Source organism: Cervus canadensis, chromosome 5 (assembly GCF_019320065.1).
Source record: "Cervus canadensis isolate Bull #8, Minnesota chromosome 5, ASM1932006v1, whole genome shotgun sequence".
Lineage (NCBI taxonomy): Eukaryota > Metazoa > Chordata > Mammalia > Artiodactyla > Cervidae > Cervus > Cervus canadensis.
The window spans coordinates 56,548,512-56,569,296 of NC_057390.1; the positions used below are offsets into that span (position 1 = coordinate 56,548,512).

At 34.4% G+C, this 20,785-nt stretch overlaps 1 protein-coding gene across 5 annotated transcripts in view; it reads right to left on the reverse strand.

Moving 5' to 3' along the window:
* Positions 1 to 20,785, reverse strand: part of USP34 (ubiquitin specific peptidase 34) — a 224,607-nt gene that overhangs the window by 30,111 nt on the left and 173,711 nt on the right. For all 5 annotated transcript variants that reach the window (XR_006269446.1, XM_043468840.1, XM_043468843.1 and 2 more), the window contains 13 exons: positions 18,051 to 18,204; positions 16,047 to 16,125; positions 14,734 to 14,787; positions 14,530 to 14,625; positions 8,488 to 8,552; positions 8,317 to 8,392; positions 8,178 to 8,225; positions 8,022 to 8,087; positions 6,199 to 6,279; positions 4,231 to 4,316; positions 3,708 to 3,876; positions 3,534 to 3,608; positions 2,287 to 2,438 (listed from right to left, as the gene is read on the reverse strand). Coding sequence is in view for 4 of the 5 variants with exons in the window: in XM_043468840.1 (XP_043324775.1) it covers positions 2,287 to 2,438; positions 3,534 to 3,608; positions 3,708 to 3,876; positions 4,231 to 4,316; positions 6,199 to 6,279; positions 8,022 to 8,087; positions 8,178 to 8,225; positions 8,317 to 8,392; positions 8,488 to 8,552; positions 14,530 to 14,625; positions 14,734 to 14,787; positions 16,047 to 16,125; positions 18,051 to 18,204 (1,201 nt within the window). In the remaining variant the exon portion in view is untranslated. The remainder of the gene's footprint in view (positions 1 to 2,286; positions 2,439 to 3,533; positions 3,609 to 3,707; positions 3,877 to 4,230; positions 4,317 to 6,198; positions 6,280 to 8,021; positions 8,088 to 8,177; positions 8,226 to 8,316; positions 8,393 to 8,487; positions 8,553 to 14,529; positions 14,626 to 14,733; positions 14,788 to 16,046; positions 16,126 to 18,050; positions 18,205 to 20,785) is intronic.

Consider the following 20,785-nt stretch of genomic DNA (forward strand, 5'->3'; position numbering starts at 1 on the left):
AAAATTTTGCTTTTAGGTATCATTATGAACTCATGGATGTAAACATCCGTGAAATGTTTTAGTCCACTTGCAGTTACTTCTTGTTGTTATTGATGTTCAAGTTGTCCAGTCTGTGACCAGTAGAAACCTCCTCAAGTTGACTCTTGAGACCTTTTAACAAGACCCCAAAAGTCTCTGATAGCCTCCCTGCTTTCCAAAATGACAAAATGTTCAAGGCTTCCCATTCATTTCTTGCCCAAAACCTAGAACTGGCCATTTTCCTAAGGAACCTTGATTTTTTTCAGTGGTAAATGATATCTAGATGCCAGTGGCACTCATTGATTTTGGGTTGGACAGAGTTTCTAGATGTTTTCAGAAAATGGAGATACATAATACATTTTTTGCTTGCTTAAGACAAAATATACCATGAATTCTACTGATATTGCCAAATTCAAATTTAGTGTTAAAGAAGTTAAATAAACATCCTACAATTTTATATTAATATTTCTCTTTTCTTTTTCTGAAAATCTTGGTTTCTAATGATGTTAACAATTATCTATTTACTTTATTCTATAACATAGTTTCAAAATAATAATTCTAGTTATATTAATACTAACAATATAATTAGCAAAACACTTTAAGATAATTTTACAATTTTTCTTTGTCTTTCAGGTACATACCACTAAAAATTACAGTTAAATCAACGTGTTCTAAAGTCACTTTAATTAATTCTTCTCCAATGTTTATGTCACCAACTCAATATACAGTTAGTCTCATTTATTTCAGTCTGCTTTTGATTTTTAGGGACTGCATTTTATTAAATTTATAATTATATAAAACATTCACATGATTCCAAAAATAAATCTAAAAAACAAAACAATGTACTACATTCAAAGAAGTCAAACTTCCATTCCTGTCCCCTCCAGTCTGTTTTCTCCTCCCCCCAACCACTGGAAACTTGTTTTTAAAGTTTATTTTTAAAAACTTAGTCTTCAATTAAAAAAAAAAACCTCAATTCCTGTCATTTGCAGTACTTATGTTCTATACGGAGATGCAAACACTGAATCAGTGAACACTGAATCATTGCTCATAGGGAAAACACACAGCTGGTTCCTGTGACCCTCTGGGTCATAACATTTTCATTGATAAATCAATGTTACCTTGTTTCAGATGTGTGCTTCTGTTTCAAGACACCTGATTTAATGTTGACCATTAGTACATTCTTGAACTTTGGAACAAACTAGATAGCACTTGGCACTATGCTTGGGACCATTTTTAAACAGCCAAATGACCAAATAAAGAGCATAAATGTGAAAAATGTGGCACATACCGCAAAAAAGTTTGTTTACAATATGAGAACTGAAACAAGAAGGCATAGTGTCACCACATCTGACCTCAGCTGGGGAACTGTGTTGTCACGTCAACTCCAAATTTTTGGTACATTCTGTAATCCACAAATGAATATAAAAGCTTCACAGGTATTGATTTGGGGATTACAAATAAATTTCAGCTAAGTAGGCAAATTTGCAAATTGGAGATCCATGTATGAGGAGGCTTGGTTATGTGCGTATGCATGTGCGTGCGCACACACAAACGAACGCGCACACGCGTACACACACACAAACGAACGCGCATGCACACACACACACTCTTTCACTCATTTTGTCTCTCTCAGCCTCCCCTGTCTTAAAAAGTAGCATACTATAGGGAATTTTTTGGCAGTCCAATGGTTAGGACTCGGGGATCCTGCAAGCCAAACCATGCGGCCCAAAAAAAAAAAAATATATAGTATTCTATATATACTTTTGTCCACCTTCATTTTTTTCACCTTAGTAATATCTATCCTGAAGATTTCTTCATGGTAATATACAGATTCCATATTCTTCTTTTTTCTGCAATGGAGTACTCTTATAGAGGGGATGCTGTTTCTTCAACTAGTCCCATCTTTGTGGACATTTTCAGTCTTTTGCTGTTTATAAACACTGCTTCAATAAATATACATCTTTCTGTATTTTGGGAACAGAATCCCAGAAGTGGGGTTGCTAGGTTAAAAGATGAATGCACATATAATTTTGCTAGATATTTTACTGTATATTTCTTCAATGTATATTTCTAACATGACTCAGAGGCAAAGTAAAAGTTTGGTACAAAGGACTGAAATACTTATGCTACAAGAGTTGATGAATCATGTTATTATTTAAAAAGAATTAAGTAACAAAAGCCACCGAATTAAGAATGATAAAACAAATATGTAAAAAGAATAAAACCAAACATGCTTTAAGCATTTTGAATGTTGAAACATTTCACCTTTCTGAGCGAGACTGTTCAACCAAAAGAGCAACTAAAGCTATCATTTTTTCAAGGGCAGCTGGCCTGTATTTCTCTTCTGCCAGAGAGAGTATATCTTCTTCCTCCTCCTCCTCTTCTCCTTCTTCCTCTGACAACACTTCAACTTGAGGCTAGAACATAAACACAATTCATTTTTAATATACTTGTTTTTTAACATTAGGTTGACAGCAAATAGCTTGATTATTTTATACAGGGTAGATGGTGGGTAGATGATGGCAGGAAAAATAACATTCAAAGGCCTCACCCTAACTTTAAAAGTCTAAATGACACTCAGGACAATTTTAGATTTAACAGGCAGAGTTGTAAAGAACAATAATTCCCAATATTGTGAGTATTTACCTTACCTAAAGAGATAAATTCTTTAATAGTAACTTTTTCTTATAGGTAAGTTCTTTGGAAGATAAATCAGGATCAAAGTTCATATGAATATGATAAGAAAGTATTTAATAAAAATGTCACACAAATAAAGGAATCTATATTTGCAATTTTCAGAAAATCCAAACAGTAGGCATTTCAAAGAGAAATTCATCAGGAGTTTGAAATGCAATACTGAATAAGTAGCCACCTAGGCGGGAATTAGATAATAACAGTATATATTTGGAGAACCATGACCGCATAGTGGCTAATAGGTTTGTTCAGGAGTCTAATCAAGGATCAAATGCTAACTCACTGTCATGTAAAATAAGTTAACTTCTTTATGCCTCAAGTTCCGCGTCTGTAAAATGGAGATAACAATAGTACTTACCACTTAGGCTGCAACAAGAATTTAATAAGATAGAACAAATAGAGCATTCAATCCAATGTGGTCATTACAAACAATATAAAATTGATGAAATACTTCCAATATTATGAACAGACTAGCTACCTGAATTTTTAGGAGACTTACAAATTTAATACAGCAAAGGGCTTTAAAAATATGGTCAGAAAAAATGTTCACCGAAACACAAATGCCGATAGGAAACTAAAGCAGGTGATGGTCATTTTGCTAAATTTATTGGTTTTGATCCTGGGCCATACCAGTGAAATGTATTGCTTGATTGTTTCTTCTCTTACTAGATCCATTAAAGATATCAACCGAACAGACTCCTAAAATCATTTAATATCAGGGCTAGAGGGGACTTAAAAGGAAATCCACTATCTTTCCATGGTGCAACTTGAAACTATGACCTCTAAATATCCCTGATATGAAGCAGAACTGTACTTACATTTTCAGGCCCTTTGGTTCCCATGTAAAAATGTACCATTGTAGATATGGCTTGCAATGAAAGCAAAAACTGGCTCTAAAAACAAAAATATTGATTTAAAAATATAAATACAATTATGTTTTAAATACTGAAAATAAGTATATAATACCAAAAATAAACAAGATACAGCCTCACCTCTTCTTCACCCATTTTGGCAAATTCATAAAGGAAAGCAAAATATTCTGTAAGATGTTTACTGTGAGGCTTTACACCATGTTCCATAATTAATAACAGAGTTCTCACAAATCGAGTGACACACGAACGACCACCTATATCTTCTACTGAAGCATCCATATCATCAGACCTGAAAACATAATTTTATGTATCTTAGAGAAACTATGAAGTCTGGGAATAGATATTCTGGGAGAAGAAATATTAAAAATCTGAATGTATCATCTTTGTATAGCAATACAAACAGTTGGATTCCAGTTCTCTCTCACTGAAATCAAAACAAAAAGACTAAATCAAAGTTCCCTGTAGAGGATTTCGAAAATGCAATTAAATAAAAATAAAACAAAAATTTTCCTTCTTGATTTATATTATTATAGACTTTTTAAAATAGGAGAACCTAAATATTTCAGTGTGGATATTTAAAAATACTTTGCAGGCAGGTAATAAAAAAGCTTAAAATGTTCAGTTCAAAAGGTATACTTCTTACCCATCTTCCATCCCTGGCTGTAGATAGAGATGAGCGTGCACAGGTCTAAGTCTCTGAATTACATGGATACACAAACGCTGAAACATCTACAAGTGAAAAGATATGACAACCGAAGAGACAAGTCATGTCAGGTAACAAAGATACTGAAAAACGAACATGATCAAAAATTCTGTTGCTCATTTATATTTTTCTCACAGATTATCTTTTGACATTCTAAAGATTTCCTGGAGTCTCCACTACAGACTGAGGACAAAAGGTAGAGTTAGCTTGAAAAGCAATGTTCAGTTTTATAATGGAAAAAGCAACAATAAACTATAGGTATTAGTAGTAGAGATTACTAACTACAAAGCTTCATGAAACCTTTACTAATGGAGATACAGTAGAAAGAAACCTGGCATCCACTTCTTTCAGAAAAGTGGCGTGGGGAAGGGTAGTTGCTTATCAGAACCTCAATGACAAGGAGAAAACAATTTAAGTTTATCCAAAAAATTATGGATTAAAAATGTCTGAGGTGGGACTTCCTTGGTGGTCCAGTAGTAAGAATATACCTTCCAATGCAGGGGACACAGGTTTGATCCCTTGTTGGGGAACTAAGACTCCATATGCTGCCGGGATACTGAGCCGGCACGCCACAACTAGAGAAGCCCCATGTGCCGCAATGAACAGCCAGTGCAGCTAAAAAATAAAGTCTAAGAATTCGCTAAATAAGATATACAAATAGCCAATAAGCACATGAAAAGTTGTTCAATATCATTAATTACAAAGGAAATGCAAACCCAAACCATGATATACTACTTCACACCCATTAGGATGGCTAAAATCAAGATGATAACAAATGTTGAAGAAGATGTAGCAAAACTGGAACCTTCATAGATTGCTGCTGGGAATGTAAACAGGTGCAGACTCCATGATAAAAAAAATCTGATAGTTTCTAAAAATGTCAAACATAGTGACCATACAACCCTGCAATTCACTTCTATGTATATATCCAAAACAACTGAAAACATATGTCCACACAAATATCTGTACATGAATGTTCACGGCAGTATTATTCAAGCTAGCAAAGAAGTGGAAACATCACAAACATTCATCAACTGCTTAAGAGAGAAACAAAATCTCATTTATAGAATATTATTTGGCAGTAAGAGGAAACAAATTACGGATATAAGCCACAACGTGCCAATCACAAAAAAACACATAATGTGTGATTTTCTTCAAGTGAAATGGTGAATAGGAAAATCCATAGAGATAGAAAGTAGATGAATGGTGGCCGGGGGCTAAAGAGAAGGAAAAGGATAAAATGGAAGTGACTGCTCATAGGTATGGGATTTCTTTTCAGGGTATTATAAAATTATACACAGATAATAGTTGCATGTTTGGGAACAGGACTAAAAACCACTAAATTTTACACATCAAAAGGTTTTATAAGAATTATATATCAAGAATAACTTAAAGTAGCATATTTCAGATTAAATTTTTGGTTTTGTATCGTAAGTGGATATATGTGTTTTTTCTTCCTTGTTAATTTTTCCATTGGTTTAAGAAAAATAAAGTGATTCATGTGACATTTCAGAATCTGTCACAGAAATAAGTTATATACTATTCATTTAACTTTCAATGCTATTACCGTACCCTACCATGGGTAGAGCATCTAAGGAACTGAAAAAGTATTAGTACAATTCACATGTCACACATCGATCCTGTCCCCAGAGTACAATACACACAACTGAGAAAACAGGTAGTTATAGCTATCTTCCCATAATGAGGAAATGTGAATTATTTTAATCACTTGAATGGAATGATAGCTGATGTGCCAAGAGGCTGGTAAAAATAACAGCAAAGTGACTCTTGTGGTAAGAACTCAATCTTTTCAATGCTTTCAATGCTGGGTTAAAGTATATTCATGGGCAAATTCAGAGTAATCAACTACTTGAAAACTACTTCTTTTTCAAAGAAAATTTTTCTTACCTGTCTCACAATTTGATTAGGGCACTTAATTAGTATCTGCATTGGCCACCAATCATCATCAGCCATGCGATCCAAAAACCACTGTAAGAAAATCATGTGATTTTAATATTCAACCAACACTTGGGGATAAACATTACACAAGGATTTTAATTTTAACTGACATTTGAATTATTTTAAGTTCTTACCAAAACAGATTTTTCAACTGGTAGAAAGTCTAAAATCTAAAATGCCTAAAGTCATAATCAAAGTCTTCTCAATACAGAATTCCATGGATGCCATTTACATTACAGTGTACAAACCACATGATAACAAGTGGCAGTGCTTAACAAAGTGGAATACTACTTTCCTCTTAGACTTCTTAAATGTCACACTGTAGGATCTTTTGCTCCTATTAATAAGATAGGATCTGATGATTCACTTTTCCTCTGTTTAAAACCAATTTATGTTCTCTTGATAACACAAAACATTTTACACTTACTTAGACAATTTCCTATTAATTTCAAGATCTCTCTTAATCATATATTTAACTCCTTTACTGAACTGTACTGCTCATTAATGCATACACATAATTGCTGACAACTGTAGAGAATTTTAACTCCTTGAGAGAGTTCTAAGGGCCAATCCTTAGTGAAAAAACTGAAGTGACAACTTTATTAAAAAACAACAAAAACAAAACAAATTTATGACCTAATATAGCTTCAGCATCTACCAGTTTCTTAAAAATCATGAAGAGGAAGGGGAAATAGAGGAGTATGTCAAAGAATACCCAAAAGATGCAATAGGTCAAAACCAGCATGTGGAAAATCCTGCAGAACAAATGACAAAGTGGTACGGAGCAAGGAAAAAAGGTAACTACAGCTGCTCCTTGATATGGAGTCCCAGCATATACAAAAATCTGCAAATACTCAAGTTCCATAGCTGACCTTCTATATCTGAGATTCCCCTGCATTCTCAGATTTAACTAACCACAGATTGTACAGTACTGTACATATCTATTGAAAAAAATCTATGTGTGAAAGGACAAATAGTTCAAACCCCTGTTGTCCAAGGGTCAACTGTATTATAGGTGAAAAAAGATTTATAAGACAAAAGTAAAATGTGGAAAGGATTTTGTTTGAATGCTAATTCAAACAAACCAACTGAAAAAACTCAAAATCTCTCTAAAAACCTATATATGAAAAAAAATCTTCAACTAATCTCATTGTACACTATGCTGCTGTCTCCCATTTCTGGAAATTTGTAAGACTTGCATTCCTAGAAAGATACATACCACTCTGCAAGACCATAAACATGATAATCAATAGTAAGATGACAATATGGCTAAGTGATTATTAACAGTGTGCATATTATCCTAAGGGATATGTTTCTCTTATAAGGCAATTCTGGAAAAGATAAAATAGGACATAAATTGATCTACTGGGACAGATTTTCCTATTTTCCTCAGGGGGTAAGGGATCTACTATTTTCCTCAGGAGGTAAGGGAGGTATGTATTTTTTAGTGTTTTCTGGTAATATGCAGAAGGAGTTAAGAAATACCTGGTGCATTCCTAAATCTTCTACACTTTTTCCTTCTGATACATGACAGGGAGAACACAAGAACTTTTAAGTAACTTAAAAATCAATTATTTACTCAGTGTAATGAAGCTGATACATAATTATAAATTTCTCTTGGCTATCAAGTAATTTTAGGAATAATCAACACTGGGCTCTCTATGATTTATAACAGATAAAATAATTTTGCTGTAGCATCTAAGTTAAGAATAAAAGAAAACAAGAAAGTGAATTTTAAGCTATGCATTGTTTTGTTGAATTATTCACCTCACCTCACAAGCTGCTTGACTATTATTAAACTGCTTGGTCAACAGTTCAATCCACTGAAGCATTGTGGGCTAAAAAAGAAAAAGAAGTCACTGGAGGTTTTAAGAGCTATCTGATAAATGACATAAATAGCACAAAAGTTTAAAAAATAAAATATGCACCTTTTCTTTTGAATGAATAAATGTCTCTAGGACAAAGGAAGTGCTTAACTGCAAGAAAGGACAAATTTAAGCAAAAAAGATTTAATTATTTTAAAGTCATCAATTTTGAAGAAATTATCTAAGGTTATACATGTATTACCTTTGCTGTCATTAAAGACACAGCTTTAGGATCTGGTAATGTACTGGGGATACAACTACACAACTGCCACATAAACCTAGAATTTGAAAATAACAGGTTAAAATTCTCACGAAGTAAGACTTTTTTAAATTGTGTAATAAAAGTTCTCTTATTAAAATCTACCAAACTTACCCAAAATATGTATGTTCAAAAATGTTTTTGTCTTGAAGAAACTGCATGTTATCATGCCAAATCCACTGAAGAAAAAAATGTTAACATGAGGTATCAGAAAGCATGTTTCATAACATTTTACCAATATTTTTATTAGACAAAATAAGACTTGTTCTAGAAGGAACCAAAACAAAACAAAAAAATACATGCACTTAAAATTCATGTTGACTTTTTTCCAGGTAAATGGAATATGGAAGTAGTCACTAAACCTGATCCAATTTATCTGGCTAACTCAAGCCACCACACTGGTGGTGATAAAAATAAACTTTTTTTCTAAATTTATGAAATAAATAAAATAAATAAATAAACTATTCTAAATTTATGAAAATGTTTGAAGTACGAACTCTGAAATTCCACCTGTCTGAAGAGATAACATATAATAAACAAAACTATGTTATGTTGATAACACAGGAAAATGATGGCAGGTTGATATTTTTATAAAGGTTTATGTTTAAAAATTGGAAAAAAAGTTATTCAGGTTCGCAGATCTAGTGAGAGGTAATTTCTTTGTTTACAATAATCATGAAAAAATATTTCTGATATTTGTCCTATAGAATTGCTTTGCTGACTTTAATGTCTTTTCCTTTTCTGAATACCCTAAACATGATCTAAGTAACTGACAGTTCCATAAATTACTTTTATCTGGAATAAAGTTATGTTTTGATTATTGTAAGTTCTACTTATTTTTGGCTGTGCTGGGGTCTTCATCGCTGCACATGGGCTTTCTCTAATTGCAGAGGGCGGGACTATTCTTCCTTGGGGTGCACAGGCTTCTCATTGTGGTAGCTTCTCTTGTTGCAGAGCACAGACTCTAGGGCAAGGGCTCAGTAGTTATGGTGCCCAGTTTAACTGTTTTGTGGCATGTGGGATCTTCCTGGGCCAGATCAAACCCGTGTCCCTTGCACTAGCAGGCGGGTTCTTAACCACTCTACCACCACAGGGAGGTCCCCTATATTTTGATTATAGGTATTACTCTCTTCGTCCCTCTGAAGATTTGAAACCACCTCTACCTGCCTTCCCTGTCCACTACTGTAGTTCAGAATCAGGTCTTACAATCACTAATTAGGGCTCCTGCTCCATGTTATCAATATTTGGAAAAATCACAGACCTGATTTGGCCTGCTTCAGAGTTCTTGTTCCTCTAGCATTTCTAACCACTGCAGCTTTCTTATAGCCCCGGGGAGACTGACAGCATTTACCTATCCCAATGCAGTGCCTTTTCACAGCAACAGAGCCCCATTAAAGCTTCCTGCTTTTAGCCACGAGCTCAGCTCCTGTATCATGTTTGTCACCCTTTACCCCACAAGAACTTAACTCTCAACCACTACTGCTTTGGTCTTAGAGCCTGGTAGACCCTGGTTTCCACCAGGCTCAATGCTTTTCATTCTATTCCATTTTTGCCTGGAAAATTCCATGGCCAGAGGAGCCTGGCAGGCTATAGTCCATGGCGTCGCAAAGAGTCAGACACAACTGAGCAACTGGGCACAATTTCTGTCCTACAGAAATATTCATTTGGTTTTTTGATGGCCCTTTTTACGTTGTATCCATACAATGTATGTGGAGCCACTGAGTATGTCTCAGTACTAGATTACTGCACTACACTGATGAGAACATTCCTGGGTATTTTATATGTATCTGTCCAACTTCACCTTGGGCCATTCCTCCTTGCACTTATTAAACACCACAGTCACAGAGATCATCATTCAGCTTCTGAAACATGCCAATGAGCTCCATCCTTCTTCAAGAGATTTATACATCATGTTCTGTTTGCCTGGAGAACTTACCACATCATTAATTCCTTACTGACTTTCAAGTCTCAGTTTAAGGTTAACTTAAAACATATCCAGATTACCTGCCCCCTCCAGCAATCCTGATCAACTCCGTTCCATTTCTGAGCACTCTGCTTGTTCTATCCGTAACAATCACTACAATTTACGTTTGTTTACTTAATATATTTTATGGTTCTAAAATTGTCTATTTTCCCTTTGAGAAAGTCTGCTCCCAGTTATATTTCAACTGAAGAAATCTAAAGGACCAGATTCTAGTTTATGTCTAAAATCTATGTTAATGTTAAATAATACAATAAAAATATTATATTTTATTTAATTTTTAGTAAAACATATATGTAGCCAAACATTTTAAATTAATAAGCTACAACAAAGATAGGAGAAAATGTTTGGTTTAGCTCTGCAATCAAAAATAATGCTGGGCTGCCCCTGGTGGCTCAGTAGTAAAGAATTCGCCTGCCAATGCAGGAGACAGGGGGGTTCAATCCTTGAAGCAGGAAGATCCAACATGCTGCAGAGCAACTAAGCCCGTGTGCCACAACCACTGAGCCTGTGCCCTAGACCCTGGGAGCCACAATTACCGGGCCCGTATGCCACAACTACTGAAAGCCTGAATGCCCTAGAGCCTGTGCTCCAAAACAGAAGCACAATGAGAAGCCTAGAGAGTAGCCCCCACTCTCTGAAACTAGAGAAATGCCCACATTGCAACAAACACCAAACACAGATGAAAATATATAAATAAAACTATTATTTTTTAAAAGAGTAATGCGGTTCAGCTTATTTTTCTATTGTAGTAAAAGTCTGGGATTCTCTTTTGTCACAATGTAGATCAGTGGTCCTCAAAGAATGGTTTAGGGAGGGGAGGAGTTGGGAGTGGGGGTGGCATGTAGGTACAGTGACCTTCATAGGGTGTCTGTAAAATTCAAACAACTTTATATAAGCAGCTCATGCAGCTCAATACCAGAAAAATAAACAACCCAATCAAAAAATGAGCCAAAGAACTAAACAGACATTTCTCCAAAGAAGACATACAGATGGCTAACAAACACATGAAAAGATTATTAACAAACACATGTATTATTAACAAACACATGAAAACACATTCATTATCAGAGAAAAGCAAATCAAAACCACAAGGAGGTACCATCTCGTGCAGGTCAGAATGGCTGCCATCAAAAAGTCTACAAACAATAAATGCTGGAGAGGGTGTGGAGAAAAGGGAACCCTCTTACACTGTTGGTGGGAATGCAAACTAGTACAGCCACTATGGAGAACAGTGTGGAGATTCCATAAAAAACTGGAAACAGAACTGCCATATGACCCAGCAATCCCACTGCTGGGCATACACACTGAGGAAACCAGAACTGAAAGAGACACGTGCACCCCAATGTTCATCGCAGCACTGTTTACAATAGCCAGGACACGGAAAAACCTAGATGTCCATCAGCAGATGAATGGATATTACTCAGCTATAAAAAAGAATGCATTTGAATCAGTTCTAACGAGGTGGATGAAACTGGAGCATATTATACATGATGAAGTAAGAAAGAGAAGCACCAATACAGTATACTAAAGCATATATATGGAATTTAGAAAGATGGTAACAACAAAACTATATGCAAGACAACAAAAGAGACACAGATGTAAAGAACAGACTTTTGGACTCTGGGAGAAGGCAAGGGTGGTATGATCTGAGAGAATACCACTGAAACATGTATATTACCATATGTGAAATAGACGACCAGTCCAAGTTTGATGCATGAAACAGGGCACTCAAAGCCAGTGCACTGGGACAACCCAGAGGGATGGGGAGGGAGCAGGGAGCAGGGTTCAGGAGAGGGGGACACATGTTCACCCATGGCTGATTCATATCAATGTATGGCAAAAACCACCACCACAATATTGCAAAGTAATCAGCCTCCAATTAAAATAAATTTTTTAAAAAAAGGATTCAAACAATTTTATTAGTAACACTAAAATGTTATCAGCCTTAAAAAAAAAAAAAACCTCATTCTCTTCTGAGTGTACAATGGAGTTTTCCAGAGGTTCAATGATGAATGAGATCACAAGAGACCAAATGCAGAAACTGTTATGAGACTCCCGCTGTCTTCCATTAAATCAGGTATTAAGAGAGATTTGTAAAAAAAAAGCAAAACAGGGCCACTTTCCTCACTGAACTGTTTTGTCCTGAAGGACATTTAAAAACAATTATTTATACCAGCATGTCATGGGTTATTTTTTAAAATAAATTTTTTAAACTTGCTTTAATTTTAATATTGTAAATATTGATACATATAACCACATAAAAATGAATAGTTAAAACTCTAAGGTTTTCAATATTAAGAATATAAAGAAGTCCTGAGACCAGGAAGCTTGAGATGTAAATAAGCAATATTCAGTTGACCCTTGTTGTGCTGTGTGGCATGCGAGACCTTGGTTCCTGGACCACAGATCAAATTCCCTGCAGTGGGAGGGCAGGGTCTTAACCTCTAGACCACCAGGGAAGTCCCTACAGCTGACCGACCCTTGAACAATGAGGGAGTCAGGATTGCCAAAGTCCTGCATTAAATATGTGTATATAACTTTTCTCTCCAAAATTTAACTACTGATAGCCTACTTGTGTTGACTGGAAGCCTTTGGACTGAGAGCATAAACAGTTGATTAATACATATTGTGTATGTGTTATATACTGTATTCTGACAACAAAATAAGCTATAGAAAATATATTTACAGTACTGTATTATATTCATGTATATTGGTATGTTTATGTTGTCTGCTTACGAGACGAACTCTCAATACCTGCATCAACAGCTTTTGGGTTTTTTTTTTTAAATATATATCTACTTGACTGCACTTGGTCTTAGCTGTGGCAGGCAAAGTCTTTTAGTTTAGTTCTGGTAGGTAGGATGTTTAGTTCTGGCATGCAGCATCTTTTTTAGTTGCAGCATGTAAGATCCAGGTCCCTGATCAAGGATCAAACATGGATGGCCCTCTGCATTGGGAGCTTGGAGTCTTAATCACTGGAACATCAAGGAAGTCCCCTCAATAGTCTTATACAAAACACTGTAGATATTATATGTATTGTGAAAACTACACATCAAACATGAAAAGAGAACGTGAAAAATAAATTCATATTTACTTATACATCCTGCATTTATTGAAAAGAAAAAAAAACAATACACATATAAGTAGAACCTTGCAGTTCAAGCCTGTGCTGTTCATATGTCAACTGTACATCATTAAGATTTTATTTAAAATTTTACTTTACTTCAATAAGTGGGCTGACTATCATAAAATATTGTTAGGGCCTCATCTAGAACATAGTCTACATTTACCTGAATACCTTGGGAACACAAAGTCTTGCACATAATGATGATGATAATATGTAATAATTTTGCTATTATGATAGAAGTTGAAACAAATTTTTGTATAAACAGGTGAGTTTCATAGTTTGATTTCTAGTTCTGATGGTAAACCCAATTAAGGGGTTTGGGAGAAAGTAATATTCTTGGCACTGCATCAGAAAATTATAGGCAGGCAAGATACCATTAAGAGTGGGGCACAAAATCTCCTCAGCTTTAAGACTTGACCAAAACAGTGCAAAATACCAGTCATTCAAACAATGAAAGTTTAATTGTCTTGATGGAAGATTACATGTTTACCAGGTAAACCTTCCTGCAGATTTACATTCTGTACTTTTGGCTGAGTCAGCTTATAACACTGATACAACATACTCAGCATGAATATTTTTTATAAATCCCTAACAATATCACTTAATATATTATTAAATGAAGAGAGCTTCATTACTACAAATGAGACACATTTTAAAATATATATACAAACATTTTAAATGCATTTAAAATACACTTGTGTATAATATGAAGCATAAGAAAAGGAATACTCCCAGTCCTATCACCCAATCCAAATGTATCACCGATAATACAAGTTATTGTGAGCTTGCACTAATTCCACAAACCTTTTACCTCTCTTTTCTTCAGTGTTACTAATAATTGTTTTCCACTCCCTTTAATCTCATTCACTTTATGTTCACCTGTCATATGTCAGTATTACCAAGACTATTTGTAAAATAAATAGTGTTACAGTCTACTTTGGATTACAGATACTAATAATGTTTGAGCCTGCTTTTATATTATAGAATACTTACATAAATACTTAACATGCTTTTAAATTGTTGCTAAACTTAAATTAACTCATACCTCTAGCAATTCAGATGAAACATCAAATTTGTACTCTTTGCCACTTTCTTCCTCTGGTTCCATGCGTTTGTAAAACAGCATATATGCACTGTGGGTCTTTAAGAGGGAAAAAATAGTATATTTTCATTTTGACATAGTTTAACTATACAAGTAGATAATATGGGAGTCAGAAAACAATGTAAAATATATGAAAGAAATGGTTACCTTTTCAAAGGAGAAATCCATAAACTTATCTGTAACAGAATCATAGGTCTTGGTCTGTATAAAACAATGAAAGTTTTCCTTCTTTAAGAAATGGGTACACTCAGCTGTATTTATATACAAAATATTTTACTAACAGATATTTAAAACTTTATAGTAATTTTGTAAACAGTTCTCAAATAGCATCATCACATAAAAATCTTTGACAGAAATTTTTGGCAAAGAAAAGATCAAAATATTTTTAAGGTACTTACCACCAAAATATAAAGTTTAATAAAATGGACTGCAATCTGAAAAACTACCTTTTAAGAGGAAAGTTTTGCAAAGTTTGTTTTCTTTTTAATCTTTTTTTAAGGAACTATTCTAGGAATAACACCTAGAGATGCAATACGTTTAGCTATGCCTTCAATAGTAACACATTATTTACTTCCTTCTTCTACTCATTTTCAAAGTGTTAAGAATTTGTCTACTTCTTTTCAATTCAGAATAGTACATAAGAACATCAAAGAGCAATAAGAAAGCCTTTTCATTAAAATCCAGAATGGCAACCAGTTATTCACAATGAACATAGTTACTAAAGGAAAATATAACTTTATCTGGGCTTATCTGTGAAATATAAATTACTTTTTAATATCTGATTTAGAGAATCAACAGGGAAAATTTTAAATTTTCAGAAAATTGCTACCAGGGTAAAATGCATATGAAGAAGTGAAATTATTTTAAGACTACTCCAATCTGTCTTTTTTACATCTTAACTGCTAATTACGTAACAGATAACCCTTTTCTATCCTGTCACTAGTAGTGTTAGTAATAACAGCTGCTACTGTTACAGAAAGCACCAAGGAACGATCTTTAAAGTTCAGCTTAAGCCAACTTCCTGGTCAAAGATTTCTCACAGTCAGTCAGTAAAGAGCAATTTCTTCCTGCTCTAATCCCAGAGCATTTAAGGAAACAACGTATTCAATAATGTCTTGTGTCAGTGTAATTCAACTCTTATACTTTCATTTTTCAATTGTAAGTCAACCTTCTTAATCAGTTGAAGAAATCTTTAAAAACCACTACAATATTGTAAAGTAATTAGCCTCCAACTAATAAAAATAAATGAAAAAAAAAGTTAAAAAAAATATATATATATATATTTTAAAAACTGCCATGTCTGGTATCTGCTCCAAACTTAGTAACTATACTAAACAAATAACAAATTTTAGATTTAATTAGGAACTAAAGGAAAGTTAAATGACTGTTTTTGGGTTTTATGATACTGTAAAGTACTTGGAAAGTCACAAACTACTTAAAAATTTTTGAGTAAAACTTACCGTCATCTCTCCACCAAAACATTCAGAGGCAAGTTGAGCAGAATCAAAAGGTTTTACCTCAGCATCATTAAAAAGATACCTAAAGCAGAGCATATATGTATTGATCAAGTATATATGTACTATATATAAATATATGTATATATGACTGGTTCAAAATTGGGAAAGAAGTATGACAAGGCTGTCTATTGTCAACCTGTTTATTTAACTTATATGCATAGTACATCATGTAAAATGTTGGGCTGGATGAATCACAAGCTGGAATCAAGATTGCTGGGAGAAATATCAACAACCTCAGATATGCTGATGACACCACACTTATGGCAGAAAATGAAGAGGAATTAAAGAACCTCTTGATGACAGTGGAAGAGGAGAGTGAAAAAGCTGGCTTAAAACTCAGCATTCAAAAACCTAAGATTATGGCATCTGGTCCCATCACTTCCTGGCAAACAGAAGGGTAAAAAGTGGAAAAAGACAGATTTTATTTTCTTGGGCTCCAAAATCACTGCAGATAGTGACTGCAGCCATGAACTTAGAAGATATCTGCTTCTTAGCAGGAAAGCTATGACAAACCTAGACAGTGTATTAAAAAGAAAAGAAGGAAATCAACCCTGAATATTCATTGCAAGGACTGATGGTGAAGCACCAATACTTCAGTCACCTGATGAGAAGAGTCGACTCATTGGAAAAGACCCTGATGCTTGGAAAAATTGAAGGCAAAAGGAAAAGAGGACAACGGCAGAGAATGAGGTGGTTAGACAGCATCACCAACCCAAAGGACATGCATGAATTTGAGCAAACTCTGGGAGCAGTGATGGACAGAGAAGCCTGGCATGCTACAGTTCATGGGACATGACTTAGTGACTAAACAACAATATGTACTTTATCTGTGTTGTGCCTATTTTTTAAATATTTAGATTACATTCTAATATATTACAAATATTGATCAAACATTAATACACAATCAATTCTAACTAAGCTCTTGTTTTGACAATTTTAATCCACTAGAAATTGGGAATATAGTTTCACAACATAGTCATAATCACCTTAAAATCTCATAGATCTATTTATAGTCTAGGAGTAACAAAAGAGTTCATATAAGCAAGGAATGAAAAGTTTGTATAAATATAACATGTAAAGCTATTGGGACAGAAAATATTAAGAGCCTGGAAAACTTACAAAGATAAAGGTATCATTTCAAAATTTATATTCAAATGGACCAGAAAAAGTAAAAGATACCATAGACATGATGTCTTAAAGAGAAACAGTTGAACAAAACCATTCTGCTAAGAAAGTGAAGATGCTCAGTTGTGTGCAACTGTTTGTAATCCCATGCACTGTAGCGTACCAGGTTCCTCCGTCCATGCAATTTTCCAGGCAAGAGTTCTGCTAAGCACAGATCAACTTACCAATGTACACTTTGTTCAAAGCAATATCCCCAACACTTAGAACAATGCCTAGAACAGCAACAGTCTCTACATATGATAATTTACCCAACAACATTCGAAGGCCAAAAACCAGCTATTAAGGACTGACTGAATGACTTCCAGCCATTAACTTGATAAAAGGTGATAAAAAAGAATGTGCTTAGAGGGGAAAAGTAAAGTGAAGAAAATCGAGTATGCAGGTAATTTCTAACTGGAATATATAAGGACTTTGTGGCCATCCTATAGTGAACACAGGTAAGATTCAGAAGGTTCAATATTGTCTATGAATCTTAAGCTGTGTGCAAAACTCTTGAGGGTCTTCATTTTTCTTGAGTAAGCATTTATCAAGTTCTCAAAAAAGTGTGGAAATCTATAAAGCTTAAGAACAACGGATTCATGTTCTCTTTTGAAAGCTGCTTTCATTTAAACATTTTATGTGCCTCCTTTCCAGACATAGATAAAGTTTAGAAAACAAAAATCTGAAAACATATCTCAGGAAAAAAACTATCAAACTTATACTTTAGAAACAGAAAAAGATTTTTTTTTTTTAAATCCCAAGAAAAAAATATTTAAAACTCACCATTTATTGTTTTTATAAGCATGTGGGTTGACTATATCTCTAATGAAGCTGTAATAGTGTCCACCGTCCGCTGTTCCTGTATGTACAGTCACTCCTATCAAGTCATACTCATAGCTCTCCGTGTCTTTTGAATGATCACTGACTTCCTTAAAACCTGAAATGATTTACATAAAATGGCAATAATTTTGAAAACAGCACACAGTGACATCTTAGAATCACTTGATAGACTATACGTCATGCACAGAAATAGGCACAGATACTTTATATATTCAAACAGGCACAAAACAACTCTATTTGCTGTCACTCGCTATTTATAGCCTACAATTTTAAGGAACTTTTATACACATTACTGGAAAAACAACCACGTTGTTAGTGCATAACTAGGGACAATCTCAACATAACAAGTAAATGTAAAATATGTTTTTTTTTCCCCTTTGGTTTAACCTGGCTATTCCTTTCGAAATAGATAAACTTGAATGAAACAGTGTATATTTTCTTTACTAGGAATAGGGAAACACAAGATCTGAAAGATATTAACATATTTATGCCTGCTAGTCTCATGTTAAGGAAAATGAAGCACTGTACTGGTAGCGTGCTTCCAACTGTTTTATCAATTAATAAAAAACACTATGTATTATAAGCTTTATGTACAAAGAAATAAAATAAAACATACTTCCAACCATAGAGATTTCAATTTGAAAGGTTATTATAATAGATACTAAGGAAAAACCTTCAGAAGATGTATGATTTACGATCTGTATTTCCACCATCAAAAGAAAGAAAGGTGTAATTAAAAGCAAGTAAGAAAGAGCAGATTTGTTTCACCTGAGTGCACAGTCTAACATGAAAAGCGAAGCAACAATTAGCTGAAGAGGAGGAAATGGCTGACAGTGTCAAAGCAGTGGCTGAGGAGTTTGGGTATACTAGGATCTGATTCTGCAACCTAATAAACTCCTTTATCTTGGCATTTTTGTTATTTTCCCGCATGGTGGCATCATGAAAAATACAATGAAGCACAGTTACTATGCAGTCTTGCTATAATTTTACAAATGGTTTGAAAGCATTCTGAAGAGTAGGACATATATATACAATGTCAACTTCTTAACTCTGTCTGTATTTTCAAACTTACCTCTTTTCGGTCACTCCCTGAAATTCCTAAACTGTACTCAACTTTATTACAAAGTTCCCTCCCTTAACCCTGTATCCCTTCATAGTTACAATCACCATCCTGTCTTTTCAAAGATATATGTTATTCTCTTGAAATAATAGCGCTCACTCATTGCTTTGTATCTCTCATTTCTCGTTTAGTGAAGAGTAAAACATTCATTGGATGCTCATTAAGTGCCCAGCAATACAGTATAAAGATTAAAATATGGTTCTTTTTCCTAAATCTTATAATATGGTGGCTCTTCAAATCTCAAGAATTTAAATCTGTATAACTTTCTATACAAGCAAAATACCACCAGGCCTATTATGTAAAACAGAATTTCTCTCTGCCAAAGAAGAATGGAAAAGGTAAGGGCTAAACCAGTTCTGCTTTCTTCTCTCTCCTCATCTATTCCCATTCCTCATCATGGTTCTTAGGCCATGTACACATATGTTTGAAAATCACTGGTCTTATGGAAAGAACAGCAATTTGTAGGTAACTCAAGTGCCATTTTAAATTCACTGCAAACTGCCTTCCTAACACAATACCCATATTAAATTGCTGTGATAACCAAAGATCTTCAACATGTTCAACCACCCTTGTGGTCTTACTGGAACTGTTCCTTTTCTTTAGCATTCAATACTTCTGACCACATTCCCTCTTTCTTGAGCTCTTGAAGTACTGATCCCACTATTCACCTAACTGATCAAGCAGAAACCTTTCTCAACTTTTCCTTCCTCTAGGAGTAGACTGACTAAACTATAAGCTTTAGAGGGGTAGACACCTTCTTCTTTGTTGTCATTATATTCTCATTATTATGATAGCAAGCTAAATAGTGGACAGATGTTCAGGAACTTTATTTCATTTTTTCACTCAGTCATTGAGTTTTATTAACTCTACTGCCATACACTTCCCTCCTACCTACTAGTCGCTTCTATTCCCGGACTTTGCCTTATAGCCTCCCCATACTCCTTTTATTCAGCCTCTAATCCATTTCTATTACTACAGTTAGAATAACTTTCTCAAGATCTCACCTGGTTTTCTTGGTTTCCTGCTTAAAATGTTCCAATAGCTTCACATTGAAATAAAGATCAAAATCATTAACTTGGCCTACAAAAGATTAATCTGACTGCCACTCTTTTGCCTATTTCACCAACCCCCTAACTAACCCCCCACCCTCCAACAAGATTATTCGCTCCTCTCAATCTAGCTTTTGATACTCAGGCTCTGCTTAAATGTCACCTTCTCTTAAAAGCAACCCTGTGATTCCCCTCAACCAATCTGACAACACTTCATGTTAATAATTCCCTGTTTAAAATATGCCATGCCCAATAGACTTAAGCTCTTCAAGACCAGGAACTATGTTTATCTCATTCACTATTGTGTCCCCAATGCCTAGAAAGGTATCTGCAACACAGTCCTAGTAGATACAAAATGTTTATTGGCCAACTGTCTGAATATACCATATTGTCTTTAGAAACATTTTTCTAAGATTCAATTTAATTTTCTTAAATGTATATTTAATTACAATGTTGTAATTAGGACTATATTGTCATGGTGATTTATAGTAAACATAGGCAAGAGAAAG